Below are 27,912 nucleotides of genomic sequence, written 5' to 3'. Positions count from 1 at the left end.
ATCGCTATTCTCACGATTCTATATGCATTGCTATTCTCACGATTCTATATGTATTGCTATTCTCACGATTCTATATGTATTGCTATTCTCAAGATTCTATGTGTATTGCTATTCGAATACTGCGATTCAATGTTCAAACATATTGCTCACTATATGTCTGCTGCAGAAAGACTAGAGAGAGCATGATAAAACAAAATTGGCTCACCAATTAAGATGGAAAACAAGCGGTAGGATTAAAAATACCAGAGTTTTGGCACAGGTACAGCTGACTAGCGCTAGCTAATGCTACCTACAGTAGCGGATAAAACATATTTTTAATATATTCAGCTCTGGTCAAAAGTTTGGACACACCTACTCATTCCAGGGTTTTTCTTATTATTATTTTCTACATTGCAGAATAATAGTGAAGACATCAAAACTATGAAATAACACATATGGAATCATGTAGTAACCATTATTTTTTTTAAACAAATCCAAATATATTTAATATTTCAGATTCTTCAAAGTAGCCACCCTTTGCCTTGATGACAGCTTTGCACACTTGGCTTTCTCTCAGCCATGCAAGGGTGGCTACTTTGAAGAATCTGAAATCTAAAATATATTTTGATTTGTAAAAAAAAAAAAAAAATGGTTACCACATGGTTCCATGTGTTATTTCATAGTTTTGATTTCTTCACTATTATTCTACAATGTATAAAATTGCTTTTTTTTTTAAATAAAGAAAAACCCTGGAATGAGTAGGTGTGTCCAAACTTTTGACTAGTACTGTAGGTAGCATTAGCTAGCACTAGTTACATTATAGCTAGTTACATTAAAACGTATTAAATTAAAACAAATACTCTACATACAACACCCCATAATGAAAGTGAAAACAAATTACTAGATATTTTTGCAAATTTATAAAAATGTAAATACAGAAATACCTTATTTAAATAAGTATTCAGACCCTTTGCAATGAGAGTCGAAATTGAGCCAGGTGCATTCTGTTTCCATTGATAATCCTCTGAGATGTTTCTACAACTTGATTGGAGTTCACCTGTGGTAAATTCAATTGATTGGACATGATTTGGAAAGGCACACACCTGTCTATACAAGGTCATACAGTTGACAGTGCATGTCAGAGCAAAAACCACACCATGAAGTCGAAGGAATTATCCGTAGAGCTCCAAGACAGGATTGTGTCAAGGCACAGATCTGAGAAAGGCTACCAAAACATGTCTGCAGCATTGAAGGTCCCCAAGAACACAGTAGCCTCCATCATTCTTAAATGGAAGAAGTTTGGAACCACCAAGACTCTTCCTAGAGCTGGCCGCCCGGCCCTACTGAGCATTCGGAGGAGAAGGGCCTTGGTCAGGGAGGTGACCAAGAACCTGATGGTCACTCTGACAGAGCTCTAGAGTTCCTCTGTGGAGATAGGAAACCTTCCAGAAGGACAACCATCTATGCAGCACTCCACCAATCAAAGGCACATGACGGCCCGCTTGGAGTTTGCCAAAAGGCACCTGAAGACTCTCAGACCATGAGAAACAAGATTCTCTGGTCTGATGAAACCAAGATTGAAATATTTGGCCTGAATGCCAATCTTAACGTCTGGAGGAAACCTGGCACCATCCCTACAGTGAAGCATGGTGGTGGCAGCACCATGCTGTGGGGAGACTAGTCAGGATCCAGGCAAAGATGAACAGAGCAAAGCACAGAGAGATCCTTAACAAAAACCTGCTCCAGACCACTCAGAACCTCAGACCGGGGCGAAGGTTCACCTTCCAATAGGACAACAACCCTAAGCACACAGCCAAGACAACCCAGGAGTGGCTTTGGGACAAGTCTCTGAATGTCCTTGAGTGGCCAAGCCAGAGCCTGGACTTGAAGCCTATCTAACATCTCGAGAGACCTGAAAATAGCTGTGCAGCGACGCTCCCCATCCAACCTGACAGAGATTGAGAGGATCTGCAGAAAACAATGGGAGAAACTCCGCGAATACAGGTCTGCCTAGCGTGTAGTGTCATACCCAAGAAGACTCGAGGCTGTAATCGCTGCCAAAGGTGCTTCAACAAAGTACTGAGTAAAGGGTCTGAATACTTATGTAAATGTGATATTTCCGTTTCTAAAACCTGTTTTTGCTTTGTCATTATGGGGTATTGTCTGTAGATTGATGAGAAAAAAAAAAGATTTAATCCATTTTAGAATAAGGCTGTAACGTAACAAAATGTGGAACAAGTCAAGGGGTGTGACTGCACTCTAACTATTGATTTCTTCCCCATAGTACTCTTCCTCCTCTCTCCTCCTCGCTTTTCCTTCTCTCCACCAGACCCACTATCAGCCTGAATCTCCCCTCATCACCAGACCCACTATCAGCCTGAATCTCCCATCATCACCAGACCCACTATCAGCCTGAATCTCCTCTCATCACCAGACCCACCAATACAGGTGTGCAAAGCTCTTATACACTTACCCAGAAAGACTCACAGCTGTAATCAATTCCAAAGGTGATTCTAACATGTATTGACTCAGGGGTATGAATACTTATGTAAATGCCCATGTCATATCGCATAATTTCCTTGGCGCTTTATCTGCTGGTATCGCATTTCCTTCTACTGAGAAAAGATGGATGCAATACAAGCTGACAAGGTCTGAATTGCAGGCAAGTCTTTTGTATTGACATCTCTGTTGCTTTGGTCTCCAGTGGATTGTGACTCAAAAAAACAGTGTGTGTCTGGATGGTTGAGTGGAGTTGCATGTTTCTCTCAGAGATGCATACTGCCAAATGGACTTTCTCTCAGAGATGCATACTGCCACATGAGAGTAAGTCCGTTTCTCTGAGAGAAACATGCCACTCCACTCAACCATCCAGACACACACTGTTTTTTTGAGTCACAATCCACTGGAGACCAAAGCAACAGAGATGTCAATACAAAAGACTTGCCTGCAATTCAGACCTTGTCAGCTTGTATTGCATCCATCTTTTCTCAGTAGAAGGAAACGCGATACCAGCAGATAGAGCGCCAAGGAAATTATGCAGTAAGGAGCACAGCTGTGCAAAACTGTCAGTCACTCAATTAGGCCAACTGTTACTTTTACAAACTCCATCCCAAAGAAGTGAACAGAGTGAATCAGACGTATTAAGGCCATTTCTATCCCTGTAGGTCTCTGTTTTGGCTTGGATAAATGCTGAAGCGATATTCGTTAACTCTGTCCTGCATTTCAAAGTGCCAGACCAATAATTAATATTGATCTGTGTTTATAAACATCAACAACAAAATGGCAGACCTCATTGGAGGCAAACACCACTATAGACAAACAGTCAACTAATATCAGATGAGAGCAGCCCCTCAGACAGCACAGGTGGATTAAGTTGCTCCTAAACACTGATCTGAGGTCAGTCTAGCATTCCCCTCCAAATGGTTACAGTTAAGTTGTGGGGATGGTAAGCTGATCCTAATGGGGAACTTCAACCCAGAGCTCTGCCACTAAGCTGGTGGTGAGGTACTAAGTGGTGGCATGAGGAGATAAAATTAACTCTGACCTGGCCAGTTTGTAGAGTGTGTGGGAATTTCTGACGCGGGTCTCCACGCCAAAGTCCTGCGCCATCTTCAGGATGGTGGCGTCGCGCTCCGTCCCATAGGGCTCTGAATCGTACTCGAAGGTCAACCGGGTGACATTCCACTCCTGGAGGAGTAGAGAGCGGTCTTAGATCAGGTGTTTTCTGCAATGACCTCACCCATAAAGAAAACGAGAGTTAAAAACAGCTTCAGCCCCTGGTTCGACTGTGATCTGGCAGAGTTACTCCACCTCAAGAATTGCATTTGGCAAAAGGCTCGGCACACGCATACTCAAGCTGACTGGCTATCGTTCAGGCAAATTAGAAATAAGTGCATTCAGGCTATCCGGAAGGCCAAAGTTAGTTACTTTAAGGAGCAGTTCTCTCTCTGTTGGTCTAACCCCAAGACGTTCTGGAAAACAGTTAAAGACCTGGAGAATAAACCCTCCTCCTCACAGCTGCCCATGTCCCTTAATGTTGATGATGTGGTTGTTACTGACAAGAAGCACATGGCTGAGCTCTTTAATCACCACTTCATTAAGTCAGGATTCCTATTTGACTCAGCCATGCCTCCTTGCCCGTCCAACATTTCCTAATCTCCCACCCCTTCTAATGTGACTATCCCCGATGCTTCTCCCTCTGTTTCCCTGCCCCGCTACAAACTTTCTCCCTGCAGGCAGTCACTGAGTCTGAGGTGCTAAAGGAGCTCCTTAAACTTGACCCCAAAACTTAAAGGTCCTCAATGATGTCACCATTGCCCTTGATTCTAAGCAATATTGTGCTGCTATTTTTATTGACTTGGCCAAACCTTTTGATACGGTAGACCATTCCATTCTTGTGGGCCGGCTAAGGAGTATTGGTGTCTCTGATGGGTCTTTGGCCTGGTTTGCTAACTACCTCTCTCAAAGAGTGCAGTGTATAAAGTCAGAAAATCTGCTGTCTCAGCCACTGCCTGTCACCAAGGGAGTACCCCAAGGCTCAATCCAAGGCCCCACACTCTTCTCAATTTACATCAACAACTTAGCTCAGGCAGTAGGAAGCTCTCTCATGTATTTATATGCAGATGATACAGTCTTATACTCAGCTGACCCCTCCCCGGATGTTGTACTAAATGCTCTAGAACAAAGCTTTCTTATTGTCCAACAAGCTTTCTCTGCCCTTAACCTTGTTCTGAACACCTCCAAAACAAAGGTCATGTGGTTTGGTAAGAAGAATGCCCCTCTTCCCACAGGTGTTATTACTACCTCTGAGGGTTTAGAGCTTCAGGTAGTCACCTCATACAAGTACTTTTGGAATATGGCTTGACGGCGCACTGTCCTTCTCTCAGCACATATCAATGCTGCAGTCTAAAGTTAAATCTATACTTGGTTTCCTCTATCGAATTCGCTCCTCTTTCACCACAGCTGCCAAACTAACCCTGATTCAGATGACCATCCTACCCATGCTAGATTACGGAGACATAATTTATAGATCTGCAGGTAAGGGTGCTCTCAAGCGTCTAGACGTTCTTTACCATTCGGCCATCAGATTTGCCACAAATGCAAAGTACCCGCATGGTAAGCGGCTAGAACAGTAACTAAGGCTAATGGTGACTGTTTTAACAGTCTGATGGCCTGGAGATAGAAGATGTTAAACAGTCTCTCGGTCCCAGCTTTGATGTACCCGCACACAACTGTAATGAAGTGTAGCGTGTGTGAGTGTGTTTGTTTGTGCGCTCTGTACATGACCGAGGCACCCAGTTACTGCTCTTGCATAATTCATGCCCTTTCAAAAACAGGGCAATGACCGTACCGGAATATTTTATGCAAATATGCGTCTGAATAAAATGCTGAAAAACCCCCACCTAGACTAGGGGGAGCATCACCAACATATATCCATTAACTACTGAGTCAGAACCCCGATCCTGACTACTGCAACAGTGGTGCCTGTCTGGATGTTACCAGGTAGCGGTTCACAGAAGGCACGCACAAACACAACTGCCTTGTAATTCAACTCATTTGGACTGACATGGTTGTGTATTATATTAACACTAACGGCATTGCCTAGGTGCACAGTGAGGGCAAGAAAGTGTACATGACTTACAGCAGGCAGCCTGTGCCCTTTATTTAAAGTTTAATACCATTGCATCTGGGTATCATAAGCAATCTGACATATTGAAGTGGTGTGTGAACTCTTTACCAAAGCAGTTAGAGAGGCTATAGCTCAGCGAGCAAGTGCAGCGCTGCGAATGAGACAAAGGGCGATGTGGAGATCTGTGTATGTGTCTGTCTGAGTGCTTTTCAGCCTATCTACGCATACCAAATTTGTCATCCTAGCTGATTTGGTCATTCATTTGACATTTCCTCACCTTGAAAAGTCTTGGAAAGACATCTGTGGGCTGGCCTCGTACTACGAATAGCCTCGAATTTAGTTTCCGCAGGCTCGTGTCCAGGTCCTCCAAGGCTTCCAGCAGAAATCTGCATGAGAAGGATAAGGTGACAGATGTGAACTTAACAGAAGTGTAGTTCTTATCAGTATGAGAGTTTGTTTCCTCCTTACCAACGGACATTTTTATGTTACCGTTCTTCTGTACAGTTAGAATGTTAAGCAATATGTAGAAGAATGACCTAACATGACATGGGCAAACTCTGTTCTTGCCTACAAACAAGTGCCAATGCTTTGGTGCTTGTTGCGTTGCTAAATGAAAAGAAGCACATGGACCAAGAAGGCCGTTTTCTAATGTTGAATTGTACCTTACATGGTGAAAAATACACATATTTCATTGTATATCCCACCAGGGGCAAATCCGGTGTTTTTAGAAGGATACTACTTAATAGCAAATAAACCTGGCAAATATCTCACTGCTCTCACAAAACGAATACTTGCTAAAACCAGTTACAATTTTAAAAAGACAAATATCCAAAAGCGGAAATTACAAACAACATGATTTAATGAGATTTTTTATTAAAGCTTCTATGAACATTTATATAAACCAGAATTAAACACAACAGTTGGACAGATCCAATAGCCTTCTTAGACTCAACAACTCTGACGCAATTATCAACAGTTATCAGCAATTAAACATTCACAAGGAGAAAAGCACCAGGAATGGATGGTTTTCCCATAGAATTCACCTCAACATTTCTGGGACAAATTATCCTCCCTATTTACACAAATGACACTTGCAGAAAGAATTAGACATGACCCAAACGTAACCGGTATCAATCAGTATTGGTAAACATGAATATAAACTAAGCTTATTTCTAAATGATCTGCCGATATTGTCACGACACCGACGGATGGTGGCGCCCCTCCTCGGCCGGGCGGAGCTCGGCGGTCGTCGTCGCCGGCCTACTAGCTGCCATCGATCCTTTTTTGTTTCACTTTCTGTTGGTTAGGTCTAGGTAGGCACGCACCTGTTTTGGGTTAGTTATTAGTAGGGGGGGGGGTTATTTAGTTTAGCGTAGGATGTCTGTGTTTGTGCGTGATTATGTTTCTTGTCCGTCTTGTGTGCTTGAGGAACGTGTGCTGGTTTTCCTCTGCCTGTGGTTGGTTTCTTTGTGTTCACCACCGCAGAAGTATTTAAGGGCTGTGTCCCTATTTTTTGGCGACCATATCTACTTTCTGGAATAAAGAAGTGTGGTCAAGAATTCTCTGTCTCCTGCGCCTGACTCTACCTCTCCTGCTTTCTTGAGCCAGCCCGTGACAGAAATCACGCAACAAACTTGGAGTCAGCAGGAGCTTCAGCGCCAACCCTGTCCATGGAGGAAAGAGTTGCCCAACACTCCACCCTGCTCCACTGTCTGGGGGCCGCCATGGATCAGGTGTTGGCGCGCATGGAGAGCTGGGACCGAAGCGCTCTCGGCCCCCTGAACGCGGCAGGTCAACAGCCTGCGTCCCCACCAGCACCCACAGCACCCAGTACCAGTGGGGTGAAACTCGCTCCCCCCAGGGAGTACGATGGGACGGCCGCTGGGTGTAAGGGCTTCTTACTCCAGTTGGAGTTATACCTGGCGACCGTTCGTCCCTCTCCCTCGGGGGAGGAGAGCGTCAGCGTCCTCGTCTCCTGTCTCACGGGTAAGGCCCTGGAATGGGCAAACGCCGTGTGGGACAGTCCGGACTCAGCCAGGGACAACTACCCAGAGTTCACCCGCCGCTTTCGGGCAGTGTTCGATCATCCCCGGAGGGGAGAGCGGCGGGTGAGCGGCTGTTTCACCTGAGGCAGGAGACGAGGAGCGCGCAGGATTTTGCTCTCGAGTTCCGGACCCTGGCCGCGGGAGCAGGGTGGAATGAGATGGCCCGTATAGATGACTACCGTTGTATTTTGAGGGAGGACGTCCGCCGGGAATTAGCCTGTCGGGACACGACCATCACCCTGGACCAACTGGTGGACCTGTCCATCCGACTGGACAATCTGCTGGCCGCCCGCAGACGTCCGACCCGGGCCCTGCTCATTCCACCCACCAGCCCTCCTGCTCCCACGCCTATGGAGATAGGGGGGGCAGCAGCCAGGAAGACTGGAGGGGGAGTTCGCTCCTGCACCTCATGTGGTCGCAGAGGGCACACTGTGGACCGGTGCTGGAGAGACTCACCTGGGAGTCCAGAAGGCAGGCAGAGCGCTCCTTTGACACCTCAGGTGAGTCAGCACCAGCCTCACCCAGAGCCCCCTGTCCGTCACATGTATGTGTCAGTGTCTTTTCCTTGTTTCTCCCCTCACTCCCGGTTTAAGGCGCTAGTCGATTCAGGCGCGGCTGGGAGTTTTCTGGACCGTGGGGTCGCGGCTAAGTTAGGGATTCCCCTGGTCCAGTTGGACCAACCCTTCCCCGTGCACGCCCTAGACAGTCGACCACTAGGGTCAGGGCTGGTCAGGGAGGCCACTGTGCCACTGGTCATGGTAATGCGGGGGGGTCATGAGGAGCGGATTAGTCTTTTCCTCATTGATTCCCCAGCGTTTCCAGTGGTTCTAGGGATTCCCTGGCTAGCCACTCACAACCCTAAGATTTCGTGGGGACAGAGGGCTCTTAAGGGGTGGTCAAATGAGTGCTCGGGCAGGTGCATAGGAGTTTCCATTGGTGCGACTACGGTGGAGAGTCCAGACCAAGTCTCCACCGTGCACATTCCCTCAGAGTATGCCGATTTGGCTATCGCCTTCAGTAAAACGAAGGCGACCCAATTACCACCTCATCGACGAGGAGACTGTGCGATAAACCTTCAGGTGGGCGCTGCACTTCCTCGTAGTCACGTTTATCCCCTGTCTCAGGAAGAAACAGCGGCTATGGAAACATACGTCACTGAGTCTTTGAGGCAGGGATACATTCGGCCATCTAACTCACCCGTGTCCTCGAGCTTCTTTTTTGTGAAGAAGAAGGAGGGAGGTCTGCGCCCGTGCATTGACTATAGAGGTCTAAATGCCATCACAGTGGGTTTCAGTTACCCACTACCTCTCATCGCCTCGGCGATAGAGTCATTTCACGGGGCGCGCTTCTTCACGAAATTGGATCTCAGGAGTGCATATTCTCTGGTGCGTTTCCGAGGAGGGGACGAGTGGAAAACGGCATTTAGTACCACATCGGGCCATTATGAGTACCTCGTCATGCCGTATGGGTTAAAGAATGCTCCCGCAGTCTTCCAATCCTTTGTGGACGAGATTCTCCGGGACCTGCTCGGTCAGGGTGTAGTGGTGTACATCGATGACATTCTGGTCTACTCCGCTACACGCGCCGAGCATGTGTCTCTGGTGCGTAAAGTGCTTGGGCGACTGATGGAGCATGACCTATATGTCAAGGCTGAGAAATGTGAGTTTTCCAAACCAGCCGTCTCTTTCTTGGGGTATCGCATTTCCACATCAGGGGTAGTGATGGAATGTGACCGCATATCAGCCGTGCGTAATTGGCCGACTCCCACCACGGTGAAGGAGGTGCAGCGGTTTTTGGGATTTGCCAATTACTACCGGAGGTTTATCCGGGGCTTTGGGCAGGTGGCGGCTCCCATTACCTCACTGATGAAGGGGGGCCCGGTGCGGTTGCGGTGGTCCGCGGAGGCGGACAGGGCCTTTAGTCGTCTGAAGGTTTTGTTCACCGACGCTCCGGTGCTGGCGCACCCGGACTCCTCTTTGCCCTTCATAGTGGAGGTGGATGCGTCAGAGGCTGGGGTAGGAGCCGTGCTGTCCCAGCGCTCGGGCGCCCCCCCCAAGCTCCGCCCCTGCGCCTTCTTCTCTAGGAAGTTGAGTCCGGCGGAGCGTAACTATGATGTGGGGGACAGGGAGTTGTTGGCTGTGGTCAGAGCCCTGAAAGTGTGGAGACATTGGCTTGAGGGGGCGCGTCACCCTTTTCTCATCTGGACTGACCACCGCAATCTGGAGTACATCCGGGCGGCGAGGAGACTGAACCCGCGTCAAGCCAGGTGGGCGATGTTCTTTACTAGATTTCAGTTTAACATCTCATATATCCCAGGTTCCCGGAACACTAAGGCCGACGCACTGTCTCGTCTCCATGACGCCGAGGAACGGTCCACCGATCCCACTCCCATACTTCCAGCCTCCTGCCTGGTGGCACCGGTGGTCTGGGAGGTGGACGCGGACATCGAGCGGGCGTTACGGACGGAGCCTACTCCTCCGCAGTGTCCAGTGGGTCGTAAGTACGTTCCGCTCGGTGTTCGCGATCGTCTGATTCGGTGGGCTCACACGCTTCCCTCCTCGGGTCACCCAGGGGTTGAGCGGACAGTGTGTGGTCTTAGTGGGAGATACTGGTGGCCCACCTTGGTGAGGGACGTGAGGCACTATGTCTCCTCCTGTTCGGTGTGCGCTCAGAGTAAGGCTCCCAGGCACCTGCCTAGAGGGAAATTACAGCCCCTCCCGGTTCCACAACGACCATGGTCCCACCTGGCGGTGGATTTCCTGACCGATCTCCCGCCGTCTCAGGGCAACACTACGATCCTGGTCGTTGTGGACCGGTTCTCTAAGTCCTGCCGTCTGCTTCCGTTACCCGGTCTTCCTACGGCCCTGCAGACCGCGGAAGCCTTATTCACCCACGTCTTCCGGCACTACGGGGTGCCCGAGGATATCGTCTCAGATCGAGGCCCCCAGTTCACGTCCCGAGTGTGGCGGGCATTTATGGAGCGACTGGGGGTTTCGGTCAGTTTGACCTCGGGGTTTCACCCCGAAAGTAATGGGCAGGTAGAAAGGGTAAACCAGGAGGTGGGCAGGTTTCTGCGGTCCTACTGCCAGGACCGGCCAGGGGAGTGGACAAGGTTCGTGCCATGGGCCGAAATGGCTCAGAACTCTTTGCGCCACTCCTCTACCAACATGTCGCCATTCCAATGTGTGTTGGGTTATCAGCCGGTCCTGGGGCCATGGCATCAGAGCCAGACGGAGGCCCCTGCGGTGGAGGAATGGGTTCAGCGCTCAAGGGAGACCTGGGACGCTGTGCAGGAATCCCTGGAACGAGCCAGGGAGCGACAAAAGGCGAGCGCTGACCGGCACTGCAGCGAGGCCCCCGTGTTCACCCCAGGGGAGAGAGTCTGGCTCTCGACCCGGAACCTGCCCCTCCGCCTGCCCTGCCGGAAGCTGGGTCCGCGGTTTGTGGGGCCATTTAAAGTCCTGAGGAGAATAAACGAGGTGTGTTACAGATTACAACTTCCTTCTTATTATCGTATTAACCCCTCGTTTCATGTGTCTCTCCTCAGGCCGGTGGTAGCTGGTCCGCTGCAGGAAAATGAGGTACGGGAGGTCCCTCCACCCCCCCTGGACATCGGGGGGCCCCCGGCGTACACAGTCCAGTCCATCTTGGACTCCAGACGCCGGGCGAGGGGCCTGCAGTACCTCGTGGACTGGGAGGGGTACGGCCCGGAGGAGAGGTGCTGGGTACCTGTGAAGGACATATTGGACCCAGCGCTCATCCGGGAGTTCCACAGCCTCCATCCGGATCGCCCTGCGCCTCGCCCTCCGGGGCGTCCTCGAGGCCGGCGTCGGCGCGCTGCGGGAGCCGCACGTCAGGGGGGGGGGAGTACTGTCACGACACCGACGGATGGTGGCGCCCCTCCTCGGCCGGGCGGAGCTCGGCGGTCGTCGTCGCCGGCCTACTAGCTGCCATCGATACTTTTTTGTTTCACTTTCTGTTGGTTAGGTCTAGGTAGGCACGCACCTGTTTTGGGTTAGTTATTAGTAGGGGGGGTTATTTAGTTTAGCGTAGGATGTCTGTGTTTGTGCGTGATTATGTTTCTTGTCTGTTTTGTGTGCTTGAGGAACGTGTGCTGGTTTTCCTCTGCCTGTGGTTGGTTTCTTTGTGTTCACCACCGCAAAAGTATTTAAGGGCTGCGTCCCTATTTTTTGGCGACCATATCTACTTTCTGGAATAAAGAAGTGTGGTCAAGAATTCTCTGTCTCCTGCGCCTGACTCTACCTCTCCTGCTTTCTTGAGCCAGCCCGTGACAGATATACCCAACCAATATTGAAAAGTCAATGTACCATTTGCAAAAAATATTTGAAGAATAGTAAAAAATAAAATTTGCATTGGACAAAAATGACAATAGGAAAAAAGGATAACTCGTGATCTACAGCAATTATTTAAGTGGACCACAACAAATATGAAGTACTTAGGATGCTCTATAAGTGACAACAAATATCTAAAGATAACTATATTCCATTGTTCAACAATATGAAAGCAGATCAAATTAAATTGAATAATATTCCCATAAATCTTACAGGCAGAATAAACCTCTTTAGAATTGCATGGCTCCCAAAGCTTTAATATTTATTTTCAGTAATACCAATTACCGATGACATTCTTTAAAAAAAGTATACTCGATCATAAGACTTTATATGGACAAATAAAAAGTATAGAATAAAAAGGAAAGTTTTACATCTTCCTAAGTCTGAGGGTGGTTTTCACTGCTCAAGGCTTTTACTTACGACCTATAGTTAAATGTACTAAAGAGAAACAATTGGTACGTATTGAAGATGCACACGCTCATCCCCAGAATTATTTTACGGGTCTATTTTCAGAGGATAAAGCTAGGAACACTATCAACTTCATAGTTAAGAACACTAGAACAATGTAGAAGAGAATGAAACGGATTCTACATGAACCACGATCACTAAAACAACCTTGTGGAACAATCCTTGGATAGCTTTTCAGAATTCACTGATAAATAGGTCCACATGGAAAACTAAAGGCATAGAAAACATAAATGACTTGTATAAATACATGTATTTCCATGACAGAATGAAAAAGTAATTTTGGACTGACCAATGCAGATAGTTTCAAATACATGCAACTTACATATCACGAAATGTTGATTCGATCAGAAATCTTATTTGAGTCAGAAAAGGATGTTCATATTATAGGTAAAATATACACTGCTCAAAAAAATAAAGGGAACACTTAAACAACACAATGTAACTCCAAGTCAATCACACTTCTGTGAAATCAAACTGTCCACTTAGGAAGCAACACTGATTGACAATAAATTTCACATGCTGCTGTGCAAATGGAATAGACAACAGGTGGAAATTATAGGCAATTAGCAAGACACCCCCAATAAAGGAATGGTTCTGCAGGTGGTGACCACAGACCACTTCTCAGTTCCTATGCTTCCTGGCTGATGTTTTGGTCACTTTTGAATGCTGGCGGTGCTTTCACTCTAGTGGTAGCATGAGACGGAGTCTACAACCCACACAAGTGGCTCAGGTAGTGCAGCTCATCCAGGATGGCACATCAATGCGAGCTGTGGCAAGAAGGTTTGCTGTGTCTGTCAGCATAGTGTCCAGAGCATGGAGGAGCTACCAGGAGACAGGCCAGTACATCAGGAGACGTGGAGGAGGCCGTAGGAGGGCAACAACCCAGCAGCAGGACCGCTACCTCCGCCTTTGTGCAAGGAGGAGCAGGAGGAGCACTGCCAGAGCCCTGCAAAATGACCTCCAGCAGGCCACAAATGTGCATGTGTCTGCTCAAACGGTCAGAAACAGACTCCATGAGGGTGGTATGAGGGCCCGACGTCCACAGGTGGGGGTTGTGCTTACAGCCCAACACCGTGCAGGACGTTTGGCATTTGCCAGAGAACACCAAGATTGGCAAATTCGCCACTGGCGCCCTGTGCTCTTCACAGATGAAAGCAGGTTCACACTGAGCACGTGACAGACGTGACAGAGTCTGGAGACGCCGTGGAGAACGTTCTGCTGCCTGCAACATCCTCCAGCATGACCGGTTTGGCGGTGGGTCAGTCATGGTGTGGGGTGGCATTTCTTTGGGGGGCCGCACAGCCCTCCATGTGCTCGCCAGAGGTAGCCTGACTGCCATTAGGTACCGAGATGAGATCCTCAGACCCCTTGTGAGACCATATGCTGGTGCGGTTGGCCCTGGGTTCCTCCTAATGCAAGACAATGCTAGACCTCATGTGGCTGGAGTGTGTCAGCAGTTCCTGCAAGAGGAAGGCATTGATGCTATGGACTGGCCCACCCGTTCCCCAGACCTGAATCCAATTGAGCACATCTGGGACATCATGTCTCGCTCCATCCACCAACGCCACGTTGCACCACAGACTGTCCAGGTGTTGGCGGATGCTTTAGTCCAGGTCTGGGAGGAGATCCCTCAGGAGACCATCCGCCACCTCATCAGGAGCATGCCCAGGCGTTGTAGGGAGGTCATACAGGCACGTGGAGGCACGTGGAGGCCACACACACTACTGAGCGTCATTTTGACTTGTTTTAAGGACATTACATCAAAGTTGGATCAGCCTGTAGTGTGGTTTTCCACTTTAATTTTGAGTGTGACTCCAAATCCAGACCTCCATGGGTTGATAAATTGGATTTCCATTGATTATTTTTGTGTGATTTTGTTGTCAGCACATTCAACTATGTAAAGAAAAAGGTATTTAATAAGATTATTTCATTCATTCAGATCTAGGATGTGTTATTTTAGTGTTCCCTTTACTTTTTTGAGCAGTGTACAAAACCTTACAGAGAGCATATCCAACTGACTATCTATTAGAAAAAAATATAAACTATTGGAACCAAGATTTAAAAACACCTGATGTTGGCACAAGATAGAGGGAAAGATGAAGCATAACTAATTAAACAAAATGTAACAAAAATGTAGCTTTATCCAGTATAAACTAATGTATAGAATGTATTATACAAGAGACAAAATTCACAAATTCTACAGCACAACGGCAGGGTCATGCCTTAAGTGTAAAACTAACAGTGATTCAATAATCCATGCGTTCTGGGAATGCTATATTCCAAGAATTACGGGCAGGGCTACAAAGTTGGCTGTCAGAATTATTACAATGTAAAGTGATATTTTATCCACCTGTCTGCATATTTCAAGACATGGCATATGGGGGTGTAGTGAGATACCCAACTGGCCGGATGATTCTCTTCTCATCACTCGTCTTGAAAAAAAATTATTAAAAACTTGGAAATCAATTAATCCACCACCATTAACAGAATGGAAAAATGTAATGATTTATTATTAAAATAGCATGGGCGACTGAGAAAAACAAACTTGTACAATTTAAGGCCGTAGGGACGGGGGTGTGTGCCACAATCAAACTAGAGCAGAATGAAACGATGCAACCATCGGCCAAACGATTGAAGATTGATATTCTGAATTTTTTTCAGTGCAATGTGAGTTGTATTAGTCAGTATGTCAGTTTCCCTAGCTAATTCCCTACTTTTCACACTGACACAGTAATAAACAGTTATAACGTTACAGGCTTCACTGTCATGGTGCACAGTAGAGGTCTGAACGAAATGAAGAATCCCACCCGCTACCGATAGAATCGGACCCAAACCAAACCGCTGTCCCCTAATGCTATTTTAGGCGGATGTGACGCAGCTCACTTGACAGCCATGGTCCCAGCAATTTTGCACCCTATATAGGTAATATCAAAATGCGCCAAAATAACTTAAGAAATAGGTTAAATTACCAGAGATTCTCACATGGCCCTTACATTGTATTACTGGGCTATTACAGCCAATATACTAGATGTAGATTGAAGCGAGCAGAGACGCAGATACTTGCACTTTCTGTTGAGCTATTTTATAGCCTACCTTTTAGCAGTGGGAAAACAGAGAAATATGGGTGATCAATATTTAGGAAGTACATTTCCTTGTAAAGATAACTGTCCCGTGCTTCTCCGCCCATGTATACATAGGCGATAGCCTACTCTATTCAATTGAGACCACATGCGCACCTGATCTTGCAGGTATGGCTACTGAACTGGAGGCAGCAAGAATGATGACAGCGACACTTGCTACGTTTTGCATAGTCCTATAGGATATAGCCTACCTTTTAGGAGGACGATTTGCAGGCAAATAAATGGGCAATCCATACTTATTGAACATGTAAAGGCGCAACGCTCACTCACCTTAGTAACCTAACCTATGGTCACCATAGTAACCTAACATCACCATAGTAACCTAACGCCACCATAGTAACCTAACGTCACCATAGTAACCTAACCTGTGTGTGCATTGTGTCTTTCCTTTTCAATCACATTACATTGTTTGATTGCACTTCGACTCACTTTGGTTGAGAACCCCCCACTTCTTTTCATTATCAATATTTATTTATAGACGACACTGTAGTAAACTACAGTCTAATCATATTTAAGTTAATTTCATATTCAACTGCCACTTGATTCACCACCCATGTAGGCAGCCTATTCCATTTCAATGAGACCACACATACTAGGCGCACTTGAACTCTTATGCCCAACTAGGAGAGGTAGGCTACTGAAGTTGAAGCAGCGAATTCTGAGTGAATAATGCGAAGACTATGTGATTTTAATACAATAGGTAGGCTAACGCATACAAAGCAGAAAGATGATCGTTTCAAAATAATCTGTGGGACAACAAAAATATTTTCATCCCAAAGTCGTCTATCTGACCGCCCGCTCCCGCCTGCAGCATGAAAAATGTTGACCGTGCAGAAATTATCTCTGTCGGGACCGCAGACATCCCGCAGGAATGCAGCCTTCTAGTGCCCATCATGTCTTAGCAGGATCAGATGATGACAGGGGTCCCAGCAGGGTCAAACTGCCAGGGAAGACCAGTCTATGGAGCTCAGTGAATTTTGCAGTATATTCAGTGAATGATACAAAGTTCCATCTTGAATTGATGGGTAGACAGGACAGCAGGTTAAGCTTAAAGCAGGTTAAGCTTAAAGCTACAGTCTGGGATCTGGGAATAGCGGTCGTTTCAATTATTGAACCATTGATTCTATTCTTGGATAATATAATGTAGAAATGTACACCAAGGTAATTCTTTGTCATGCCTCATTTTAGGAGGATCAGATGGTGACAGGGGTTTCAGCAGAGTCAGGCAGCCAGGGAAGACCAGTCTGTGACAGAGGTGAGGTGAATTTTTGCTGATAGAACACTATTCTTTCTGTCCTTCAAGACTGTTGGAAAAGCATTCCAGGTGAAGCTGGTTGAGAGAATGCCAAGAGTGCGCAAAGCTGTCATCAAGGCAAAGGGTGGCTACTTAGAAGAATCTGAAATATATTTTGATTTGTTTAACACATTTTTGGTTACTACATGATTCCATATGTGTTATTTCATAGTTTCGATGTATCCATGAGGTTGTCACATGGAATGCATTTGAATTAACAGGTGTGCCTTGTTAAAAATTAATTTGTGGAATTTCTTTCCTTCTGATACAGAATATAGAAGTCCTAGCTATATGGTCACTTACCGCCATCGATTGAGTCCAACATTAGCAGAACCAGCAAAACAAGGGTCCAAAATATAAACACAACGCACTGTCTCAGCACCGTCCAATGCGTCTTGCAACGCTGGATTATCATGCAGTCTCAAACCTTTACGAAACCAATGGACAGAATTCACAGACATGATTGAAATCAAGTCCCTTCAAAAAGTAACGAAGTTTAATTTAATTATGGCGAAACTATTTGCATCCACCACATTACGTATCAACTGAGTTGTGGCACATTCAACAACACTGGACATTATCTGCCCCTTCCCTCTCGTCTTCCATTGGCTGCAAAACGGCATGTGCAGTAGTATTACAATTAGCAAGAGGTTTTTCTCTCCGTTCATTGGCTGTTCAACACGTGTAGTCACCACCCATAGACTTACGTCTCCACACAATGATTTATATATGCACTAGAAGATATTTCGGGGGCGCTGTGTTGAAGCCATCGCGCCTCCATCTTGGCACAATCACTAAAAAAATGCCTTTATTAATGTGTACATTCGTTTGTGCCACGTTTATTCTATTAAAGACAGCTTAATGCATACTTTTTTAGATATATTATGTGAACTTAAATTTATATGAATATTTATACAAATAATAAATAAATACAAAATATCTATTTTAACAAATTCCCTTAAGTATCATTTTTAGAGATGACTAATGTTACTGTCCCCACTACTACAACAAAATATTTAAATACATGTAATTTTGTCCTTGAAACATTTAAGTGAAATACTGTAACTTTCCATTAATTCCTATGGAGGACTGCTCTACTGGGGAGTGCCAATATGGCCGACAGGTGGCTTTAAAGCCTCTCAATGCCCAACAAAGGCTTCCCAGGGTTTATATACATCATTGTCTCAGCCCCATCACTTTTCCGTGGTATGTTTTCAAAACTACTCTCACACGTTCTCTATAAATACAGTACATTTGTTTAAATGATTCACATCACATTCAAGAGATAGAATTTATCACAGTGAGAGAAAATGAGCTTTCACTGACTCCTACTCGCCACTCAAACCTGCAGTGCAGTAAAGCCAACTTAAAGGTGCTGCATGGTCAGCAGTGCAGTAAAGCCAACTTAAAGGTGCTGCATGGTCTGCAGTGCAGTAAAGCCAACTTAAAGGTGCTGCATGGTCTGCAGTGCAGTAAAGCCAACTTAAAGGTGCTGCATGGTCTGCAGTGCAGTAAAGCCAACTTAAAGGTGCTGCATGGTCAGCAGTGCAGTAAAGCCAACTTAAAGGTGCTGCATAGTCTGCAGTGCAGTAAAGCCAACTTAAAGGTGCCGCATGGTCTGCAGTGCAGTAAAGCCAACTTAAAGGTGCTGCATAGTCTGCAGTGCAGTAAAGCCAACTTAAAGGTGCTGCATGGTCAGCAGTGCACTAAAGCCAACTTAAAGGTGCTGCATGGTCAATCCGACGTCTGCATTGGGGGCGGGAGGGCTCCTGTATAGCTACGTATTATCATGATTGGTTGAGGGCAGGTGGGTGCGGGAGTTCCTATATAAACACAAACACACTTCTTTGACAACTTCCTTCACATTAGCTCTGCTCAGAGAAGCGCAAGAAGTATAAATGCCCTGACTTCTGCAGAGGCCATATCACCGCTGCACGGCCATTGCAGACATTTATTGACCATGCAGCGCCTACTGTAGCTAAAAAATTGAGAGGTGCATGAATGTGCGGTATGGAGCTCAATTTGGCCTCTGCATGCTTCCAGAGGCTCTGCAATTGCGTCACACTATCCATATGGCAACTCCGACCACATTTTCAGATCAAGCATAAATTGTCTCTTATCCTGTTTTGTGCAGTGCATATTACCCGCCACCGGTGATATTTCTATATGTGAGCAACCACCTCATTGTTTTATGTAAGTTATTTACCATGTCGCACAAATCTGGAACAATCACTCAACGACGGGTAAAGCCAATTACCAATGAGGGGTAAAACCAATTACCAACGATGGGTATAACCAATTGCTGCTGAGGATAAGAGAGGTTACATTATCGATATTCTCCATAATAAAGACAGTTATGCTGACTCTGATATAGACCTAATGTTTCAATAGTCAAATAAAACATTTTTTACTTAACTAGGCAAGTCAGTTAAGAACAAATTCTTATTTGCAATGATGGCCTACACCGGCCAAACTATGCGCCGCCCTATGGGACTCCCAATCACGGGCCGGGTTGTGATACGGCCTGGATTCGAACCAGAGTGTCTGTTGCGACACCTCTAGCACTGAGATGCAGTACCTTAGAGCGCTGCGCCACTCAGGAGCCCAATAGTTAAAGTGACTATGCATAGTAAACCGAGAGTAGCAGCAGCGTAAAAGAGGGGGGGGGGGCAATTCAAATAGTCTGGGTAGCCATTTGATTAGCTGGTCAGGAGTCTTATGGCTTGGGGGTAGAAGCTGTTCATACAATTGTAGCCAAAAAGATGGACATAAACGTGTTGCAAGCTGTTCAATATAAATATGAATGTATATATTAAACATAACTCTTGTAGTATTTTAAGCCTATAATTTACCTGCTGGCTATATTTCCATACTATTTTTTTTATTCAGAACCTTATACTGCACAGGTATAATGCATTATGTTGCAGAACACATTGTAAGAATTAGTCAACTGAAATGTTGATAGAGAGACATAATATACTGCAGGTTATAAGCCTTACTACAACACATCATGAAGGCTCATATCAACAAGAAGTTATAAAGCATTACTATATCTGCAGGCTTTGTTACACTTTTACTGAAAAGTATAGGAGGTATTGGGTATATGGTTGTCTCATTTACACAATATATGGTTGTCTCATTTACCCAATATATTGGAGCGATTCATCAATCTTTCACAGAATGAGTTTTGGGAATGTCGTCCTCTGTGTGGGTGCAGTCCACACTGTCCATTTTGTTATCATGAGTCATTTATTATCTGGTTACACATGAAGGGTAGAAGGGCAGAGAATACTACAAGTAAACATTTTAGATTGAGAGACAGGCACACCCCCATAAATATTCCAAAATAACCTTGGCTGTTGGGATTGAGAGACAGGCACACCACCATAAATACTCCAAAATAACCACGGCTGTTGGGATTGAGAGACAGGCACACCACCATAAATACTCCAAAATAACCACGGCTGTTGGGATTGAGAGACAGGCACACCACCATAAATACTCCAAAATAACCACGGCTGTTGGGATTGAGAGACAGGCACACCACCATAAATACTCCAAAATCACCACGGCTGTTGGGATTGAGAGACAGGCATACCACCATAAACATTCCAAAATAACCTTGGGTGTTGGGATTGAGAGACAGGCACACCACCATAAACGTTCCAAAATAACCACGGCTGTTTGGATTGAGACAGGCACACCACCATAAACATTCCAAAATAACCTTGGGTGTTGGGATGACCGTGAGAAAGCAACTTCAGCCAGATGGTGCTTGGACACTACTAGTGTGAAGGACTAACGCTGCTTAGGTAACTAACTACAGCCAGATGACACCCTCTGACCAGAACAGTGTGAGGGACTGACAGAGGTATTCATTCCTTTATACTGGTGCCATCTAGTGTTAGCTTTGTGTTTAGTGGCTTCTGGACCAAGTCTTCACTGACCGATTCCAATGGGTTTTACTGCGTAGGTCTGTCACCATTAACTACCTCAGCTCTTCTCGGTTGACCAAACCCCTAGAAGGAGGGGATTTCTGCTCAGGCATAAGCAAGTGAAGTATTGTTCTGTGTAAAAAAATAACATTTATGCTTGATCATGAATACAGATTAAATACATTTACAAGAGGCGAGTAACACATTATGATTAACAGAATGTTCATTTATTTTTCTAAAGTACACATATAAAAGTCACAGTCACTGAATAACTTTATATTTTCTAAAATAAATCTGTATATTTTCTTAAAAACACAATCTGGAAAAAAACCATCTATGTAGGCTAACCAGTTTTGGAAATCCCATGTACGGTATCTTCCAACGCACTACAAACCCTGAGGAAAAAAATATATGTATAAAAAAAAACAGACTTTGTATCAAATGGACACAGAAGCAAAACCTGAAATCTGAGAGACCCACATTTTAGGATCTCTCAGATCACCAGCCTTGAGTCTTTCTATGTACATTCATTTTCTAGTGTCCCATTTCCTTATTCTCATTGGTCTGAAATGATGACACTACAGAAGAGGACAAGCAGAGAGGACTTTAGGAAAGGAGGCTGTTTTAGAGTGCAGGGTCTCAACCCAGCACTGAGACAGGAAGGAGTTATGACATAATAATAATGCTCCTGCAGGCCACTTGGCCGGTTACCCGGCCAAGTGGCCTGGAGTCTTCCTTCAGCATTGAAGTTTCTGGACACAGACAATACATCAACACATACATGATCTAACATTCCTTCTATAATCCATTTCTTTGAAGACAAAACACACACACTGAAACAGTCATAGAAAATCTTCATCTCAGGGCATAAACAGTTCAGATTACATCCTTTGTCGTCAATTATTCAAAATGCAGTGCCCCTACTGAAGCGAGAAAGAACCGACCATCGCTTTGACGGTTTTCACTTTTGATCACCCACAGTGTCACTGCTTCAAAGATATAACGTAAAGCTGTCCATCAAACAAGCACTGGCTTAATCACTTATTAACTAAGGTGAGCTATTGTAGCCTTACAGTCAGTCTCCACATGCAAACTGTATACCCAACATAAAGAGCCCCACTTGTCATAAAAAAACTGTCTTTCGCCGTCTCATATTGCAGTTTTGCATCACATTCCTGATGCCGCATACAGGAAAGTCACTTTGTTTAGATACCATCCTACAGACATGGCATGTGAATAATTAACAAAATAGGGTTTCTGCTGTTCTGAAAGCAGAGACAGTAATGATTTAGGTTATAATTCATGACCCCCCCCCCCCCCCCATTCACACTGAGTAATCTAAATAAATAACAAATAAAATAATTGGACAAAGTAACGTTCTAAGGAAATGATAAAACAATAAGGGTCCACTGAGTAACAAAACAACCCCGTCGCCTTCCTACACCTGTTTGTGTTACTATAGTAATGTTCATTTAGATTGACAGCACACAGCCCAACTGTTCCAACATAACATCGCTATAGAAACAACTCCGTGGTTAGGCCTTAGTGTTTACATTGTCTTATGTCACCAGTGGGTCACCACCATGGCGGAAGGTCATCCTAATCCCGCTCTACCCCCGGGTCACCACCACCACCACGGCGGAAGGTCATCCGCATCCCGCTATACCCCCGGGTCATCACCACCATGACGGAAGGTCATCCTCATCCCGCTATACCCCCGGGTCACCACCACCATGACGGAAGGTCATCCTCATCCCGCTATACCCCCGGGTCACCACCACCATGACGGAAGGTCATCCTTATCCCGCTATACCCCCGGGTCACCACCACCATGACGGAAGGTCATCCTCATCCCGCTATACCCCGGCATCACTCTTCTCCCCTAGCAGTTTCTCTTTGGACTCCTCCTGGGGAATATGGACCTTCTTCATCTCCATGCCTTTGACCCAGGTGTAGGCAGAAGACCCACCAAGGACCATCAGGTTACTAGTCCACCACAGGAAACTTTTACTGGACTGGTTATAGACCACAGCGATGACCGTCTGAGCGCAGGCCTTGGCCGTCCCCGACACGTTGTGCGTCAGCGGACTCGTGAACTTGATTTGGAGGCCCGTCACGTAGCCGATGGCGAAACCGAACACGCCACCCAGCGTCATCATGCCCCAGAACGTGGGGTCACCCAGACGGCTGAAATGGATGAGGTGGCCGACCTCGCCGAAGACGAGGATGAGTGGGAGGAAGAGGATGCAGGCGTTGATGTTGTTGTAGAAGGAGAGCTTCCAGATGTTTCCATCTACCGCCGGCATGACCCGCTTGGTGAAGATGGCGTTGAGGGAGACGCAGGCGCTGGCCAGCACACCGAAAAATACACCTGTCCACGACAGGGAGCCCGCCACACCTTCCTGGTCCACACCCAACCAGAATCCACCTGATGGGAGGGACAGACAAAGAAAGAAGCATCAACATGGTCCTTCAGCAGCAATTTGCAGTTTACCTTATGTTCAATATATGGCCAATACAGGTGTGGCCCATGTAGGAATTAATTAACCTGTGGTGCAATTTTATAGAAGCGTGAGGTTACTTATTATAGGTTACCTGGAAGGAAGGAAGTTGTCTAACCAGCCTGGCTTGGGTATATGCCTTAGACATGAGAACTTTCTACAAGGTCAAAGTACTTGCATTAGGCCAGATATAGGTTAGTTATTATTACCACCTACCTAGAATAATTCCACAACACAGGATGGCGTAGAAGGACGTGGTCTGCTTGAGGATCACGTAGGAGAGTAGAACGTTGAAGACCGTGCTGAGTGACCTGCCGACAGTGTAGAAGGCCACCCCTACATGCTTCAGGCACAGGTTGTTGAAGGTTATCATTCCAATGAACACGATGGACAGAGGTAGAACCTCCCGGCATACCTTTAGGTCGAACTTGACGGAGGGGAAGTCGATGACACCCGGACATAAGTGGGATAGCAAGTGCATGCCATAGCACAGTCCGACAGTCACAAGGCACTGGTAAAATGTCACAAATAGCGGCGCGTCTAAATCTTTACTGTCTAGCAAGTAGTTATTTAAGAACACCATGGTTATTGAAATGAACCAATAAAGTGCCACCACACCACCTATTTTGATGGCTTTAAGTAGAAACGTCTCGCCTTTTCCTTCGTCCATGGAGTCCGAGCCTGCTAGAGCCATTCTCAAGATGTTCGAGCGTTTCAACTGCACCCTGTTCATGATTGAAATCATGGAGGAAAAATCATTACAACACTCTGCTACAAAGTAACAGTATACCTATTACCTTCGACCTATCGGATACAAACAATGAGCGCCGTCCTCTGATTACGTGACAACTTCCTGGACAATATGAGTTTTTTTTAAAGAGACAGTGCGACATTAATCCTGTAAGAAGAACCAGTTCAACTTGAAGCCCGAACGCAATATGAACATGTGAGTTCAGTCAGACAGACTGTAGCCTAATACTGACTGAACAATACGATCACAATTACCGGATATGTTTATGCTCTATGACAGACTGAACAATACGATCAGAATTACCGGATATGTTTATGATATATGACACTCCTAATTCCCAGACACATTCAGACACCTTTTAAATAATGATGAGTTACTGCTTTATCTATATTTGTCTCCACAATATTACGATTCCCATCTTAATAATACCTTACCTTAGTTGCCGTCAATATCTTTAAAATGTTCACTCACGAGCTGGAGAGAGACGTGACTTTTGCTACTATCGCATTGCACAGTAAACGAGGAAGTAAACGAATCATACACTATTTAGTTTACTCCTCCCACAGGTCCGGGTTGAAACATCATTTTGCTTTTCCTGATTTGCCACCTGTCTGACAGAGACACCTGTGCCACTGTCTATCTATACTACAGCCTAGTCCAGGTATGGGGACCTCACTCACCCAATTCTCTCTCTCTGTCATTCATGCCTCGCCCTATGGTCGTTCACTTCATCAACACACATAAGCCCAGTAGGCTATTGTTACGGGAATTGCAGGTTAACAGATAAAGTCGGTCTAATGCAACAATTCAGGGAGACGCCTCCAGAACAGAATCAGAGAAAATGTCTATGCCTCTTCACAATAGTACCGAATGTTGGAAGTCACAGGAGCTTGGAAGTCACAACATCACCTGCTACGGAATAACACAGTGTCACAGACTCACGGATACATTATCAACGTGTCCTCGAATCCAGTCTGGTATCAAACTTGAACCATAACATTCAACACTGGGAGACATGATGAGGGCAGTTAATCAGGTCAACGGTAGAACGTCAGTAATTAGTTACAACAGATAATTATAGACTAACAAGTGACATCTACTTCATTACTAAATATGGTATCAACCCATATCCACAGTAAATCAAATTCAGGAAAATAATTTATCAAATGATTGCCCATTACAGCTATAAAAATGTTGGTGTTGGTGCTTGCTTGACGAAAACGCTAAAACCACAATATTTCCTGATTTAAAGTAGCATAATGAAGTATTACCTGTTGAATACTGTTATTAATAAAAGTGTCTCACCTAATTATACCACAATGGGGTGTAGCCCCAACCCGCTGTCAGGAGATCCAAACCTCTAAGAGGTTGAATCAAATCAAATCAAATGTTATTGGTCACATACACATGGCTAGCACAAGTTAATGCGAGTGTAGCGAAATGCTTGTGCTTCTAGTTCCGACAGTGCAGCAATATTTAACATGTAATCTAACAATTCCACAACGACTAACTAGGTGTTGGGTTACGAAAGTCCTTGCACTACCCCCTTCATTCGGGAGAGCGTGTGTGTCTGCTCGCTTATCTATACCAAGTCTCTCACGTATCTCCGATCAACGCGTGGGCGTCATCCCACTTCTGAGACCGATGTAGCGAATTCAGGGGTAATCCCAACAGAGACACAAACCAGGGTACTGCGACTGTCAACTCAACACCTTAGCCACTATGCCAAGAGATCTGAGCATCTTGATGAGGTCGCTAGGTGTTGCTTTATGTACAGTACAGTATCACATAAATTATTATATGACCATTAATTAGCTTGTGAAATGTAATTATTGCTATCTGGCGAAGAGGTCCATTATCAGATGAACTAGTGGAGACCATGTGTATGTATCTGCGTGTAGTTTGAAGGAAGTCGCTAACTAAACTAACATATGGTGAGATGCTGGAGGAAGCTGTCAATCGGTCAGTCGCAGAGTAATATGAGAAGAATACAATTTCTGATATATCTTTTTTGATGTTCTAAACAAAGTGTTTTGATAACTTTTAAATGTAGTAACAGGTCCGTGTAGAATTAACAACTCTTTACATAATACCATAGAAGCAGTGTTCTGCTAATATAACAATGTGTGCCTTTCATCTTTTATTGTCATTCCCAGCTGATACAGATACTGTGTCTATCAGCATTTTGTCAGGTGGTAATGGGGCTACCTTGGTAAACATGACAGAGTGGTCATACCTTCCTGTGTGGTGTCCTGTATACAACAGGAAGTCCCTGGTCCTGGTGCAGAACACAGTGTTTCCCCCTCCCCATATTGACTGATACCATTACATTTAATACTAAAAAATACAATAAAAGATTTGACATCAGTATCAAGCCCGTCTGTCAGTCTGGACTTCATCAGATCATCGTGCAAGTCTCCATGTCCTGGCTCCATACATGTTTCTGTGAACACATACACACATAGCCACTGTTCTATCACCAATGGCAGTTAGAATAGGTGATATCTGACACACAGACAGACACTATGTTGAAGTATGAACAGGTCAGATGAAACCTACCCAATTGTGGACTCCCCATCAAACGACAAAGGCATACAGTCTGACAAAAGCATCTCCAGTCCTTCTGTAGAAACAGGCAGAGTTTATAACATTGTGGATGTGTTGAGTGTCAGGTCTCCTATCTAATTCTGTTCTCCCCATCAACAAATCATTTGTCTAACTCTTCCCACATGTGAACACACCCACATCAAACCACATCCCGAAACCAACTCACATTTGAATTCAGTCATAGCATTTCTTAATGAACCAAATCTAAAACTAGGCCAAATCAGGAAGTGCAGTCGCTCTTTATGTAGTGTCTGTGGGGCAGCGCTATGTGCTTCTACACAATGGTAAACACTGTCAGTTCAATACAGAAACTTCAGCCATAATGTGGCTTCATCCCTCTCCATCAGCCCCTCAGACAGTATGCAATATTCCTTTATGACCAGTAGATGGGGATATAGTTATGAGCTAGTTTACAAAGTTGTTGTAGGATGACTGAAGCAATGGTTACATTTTGAATACATAGCAGAGCAAGAAAATTGTCCCATTGACACACTTATCAAGAGAACATCCCTGGTCATCTCTACTGCCTCTGATCTGGCGGACTCACTAAACACAAATGCTTTGTTTGTAAACTATGTCTGAGTGTTGGAGTGTTCCCCTGGCTATCCGTAAATAAACAAAAGAAAATCTTGCAATCTGGTTTGCTTATTATAAGGAATTTGAAATTATTTATACTTTTGAAACTTAAGTATATTTTAGGAATTACATTAACTTTTGATACTTAAGTATATTTAAAACCAAATATATTTAGACTTTTACTCAAGTAGTATTTTGCTGGGTGACTTTCACTTTTACTTGAGTCATTTTCTATTAAGGTATCTTTACTTTTACTCAAGTATGACGATTGGGTAGTTTTTCCACCACTGTCTTGAACCATAGTTACCAACTCATCTGCTCTATCCCCTACTCCAGCACCATGGACAACACACCACCACTTAATAATGAGGGGTGAAAGTCCCACTTGTGTTTTATTATGACCTGGAATGACATGGCGAGTCATAATGACGATGTCATAATCAAGCTCAAGATAAAATCAAATCAAATCAAATACACATATTTAGCAGATGTTATTGCGGGTGTAGAGAAATGCTTGTAAATGTGAGGAAGCCTGGGATGTAGTCGTTAGTCCAAATCCCTCGCTCATACAGCAGCTGAAATTCAGTTCAGTAAACCCTTCTACAGTAATCACACCCTGTTGAATTGGACATTTT

General features: G+C 45.2%; 2 protein-coding genes across 5 annotated transcripts in view; both read right to left on the bottom strand.

Moving 5' to 3' along the window:
- The window catches only part of LOC145859148 (cryptochrome-2), a 29,320-nt gene extending 11,838 nt beyond the window's left edge, over window positions 1-17,482 (bottom strand). The window contains exons 1-3 of one of the 3 annotated variants that reach the window (XM_082957966.1): window positions 17,211-17,482; window positions 5,886-5,994; window positions 3,524-3,666 (exon numbers count right to left, since the gene is read on the bottom strand). In XM_082957966.1, the coding sequence (XP_082814092.1) occupies window positions 3,524-3,666; window positions 5,886-5,994; window positions 17,211-17,368 (410 nt within the window). In that variant the 5' untranslated portion in view covers window positions 17,369-17,482. The remainder of the gene's footprint in view (window positions 1-3,523; window positions 3,667-5,885; window positions 5,995-17,210) is intronic. The other 2 variants (XM_082957967.1, XM_082957968.1) reach the window with 2 other exon arrangements.
- A 3,565-nt stretch (window positions 17,483-21,047) lies between these two features.
- LOC145859147 (GDP-fucose transporter 1) lies at window positions 21,048-24,751 on the bottom strand. Of its 2 annotated transcripts, XM_082957965.1 has the most exons (3): window positions 24,529-24,751; window positions 23,560-24,068; window positions 21,048-23,270 (listed from the first exon to the last, which is right to left on the bottom strand). In XM_082957965.1, exons 2-3 carry the CDS (start codon window positions 24,035-24,037, stop codon window positions 22,699-22,701), a joined length of 1,050 nt encoding a protein of 349 aa, XP_082814091.1. In that variant the 5' UTR covers window positions 24,038-24,068; window positions 24,529-24,751; the 3' UTR covers window positions 21,048-22,698. The 2 variants fall into 2 exon arrangements, with proteins under 2 accessions (XP_082814091.1, XP_082814090.1); XM_082957964.1 differs by lacking the exon at window positions 24,529-24,751 and having other exon boundaries at window positions 23,560-24,516.
- Between the last annotated feature and the right edge of the window lie 3,161 nt (window positions 24,752-27,912).

This window comes from Salmo salar, chromosome 11 (assembly GCF_965601325.2).
Source record: "Salmo salar chromosome 11, fSalSal1, whole genome shotgun sequence".
Taxonomy (NCBI): Eukaryota; Metazoa; Chordata; class Actinopteri; order Salmoniformes; family Salmonidae; genus Salmo; species Salmo salar.
Note: the sequence above shows the minus strand (reverse complement) of the source record. Positions and strands in the feature narration are given on the sequence as shown.

Coding starts and splice junctions, on each gene's coding strand:
- LOC145859147 (XM_082957964.1), bottom strand. CDS start 24,088: ATGATTTCAATCATGAACAGGGTGCAGTTGAAACGCTCGAACATCTTG. Junction 23,271..23,559: donor GTGTTGTGGAATTATTCTAG/GTAGGTGGTAAT, acceptor CCCTCCCATCAG/GTGGATTCTGGTTGGGTGTG.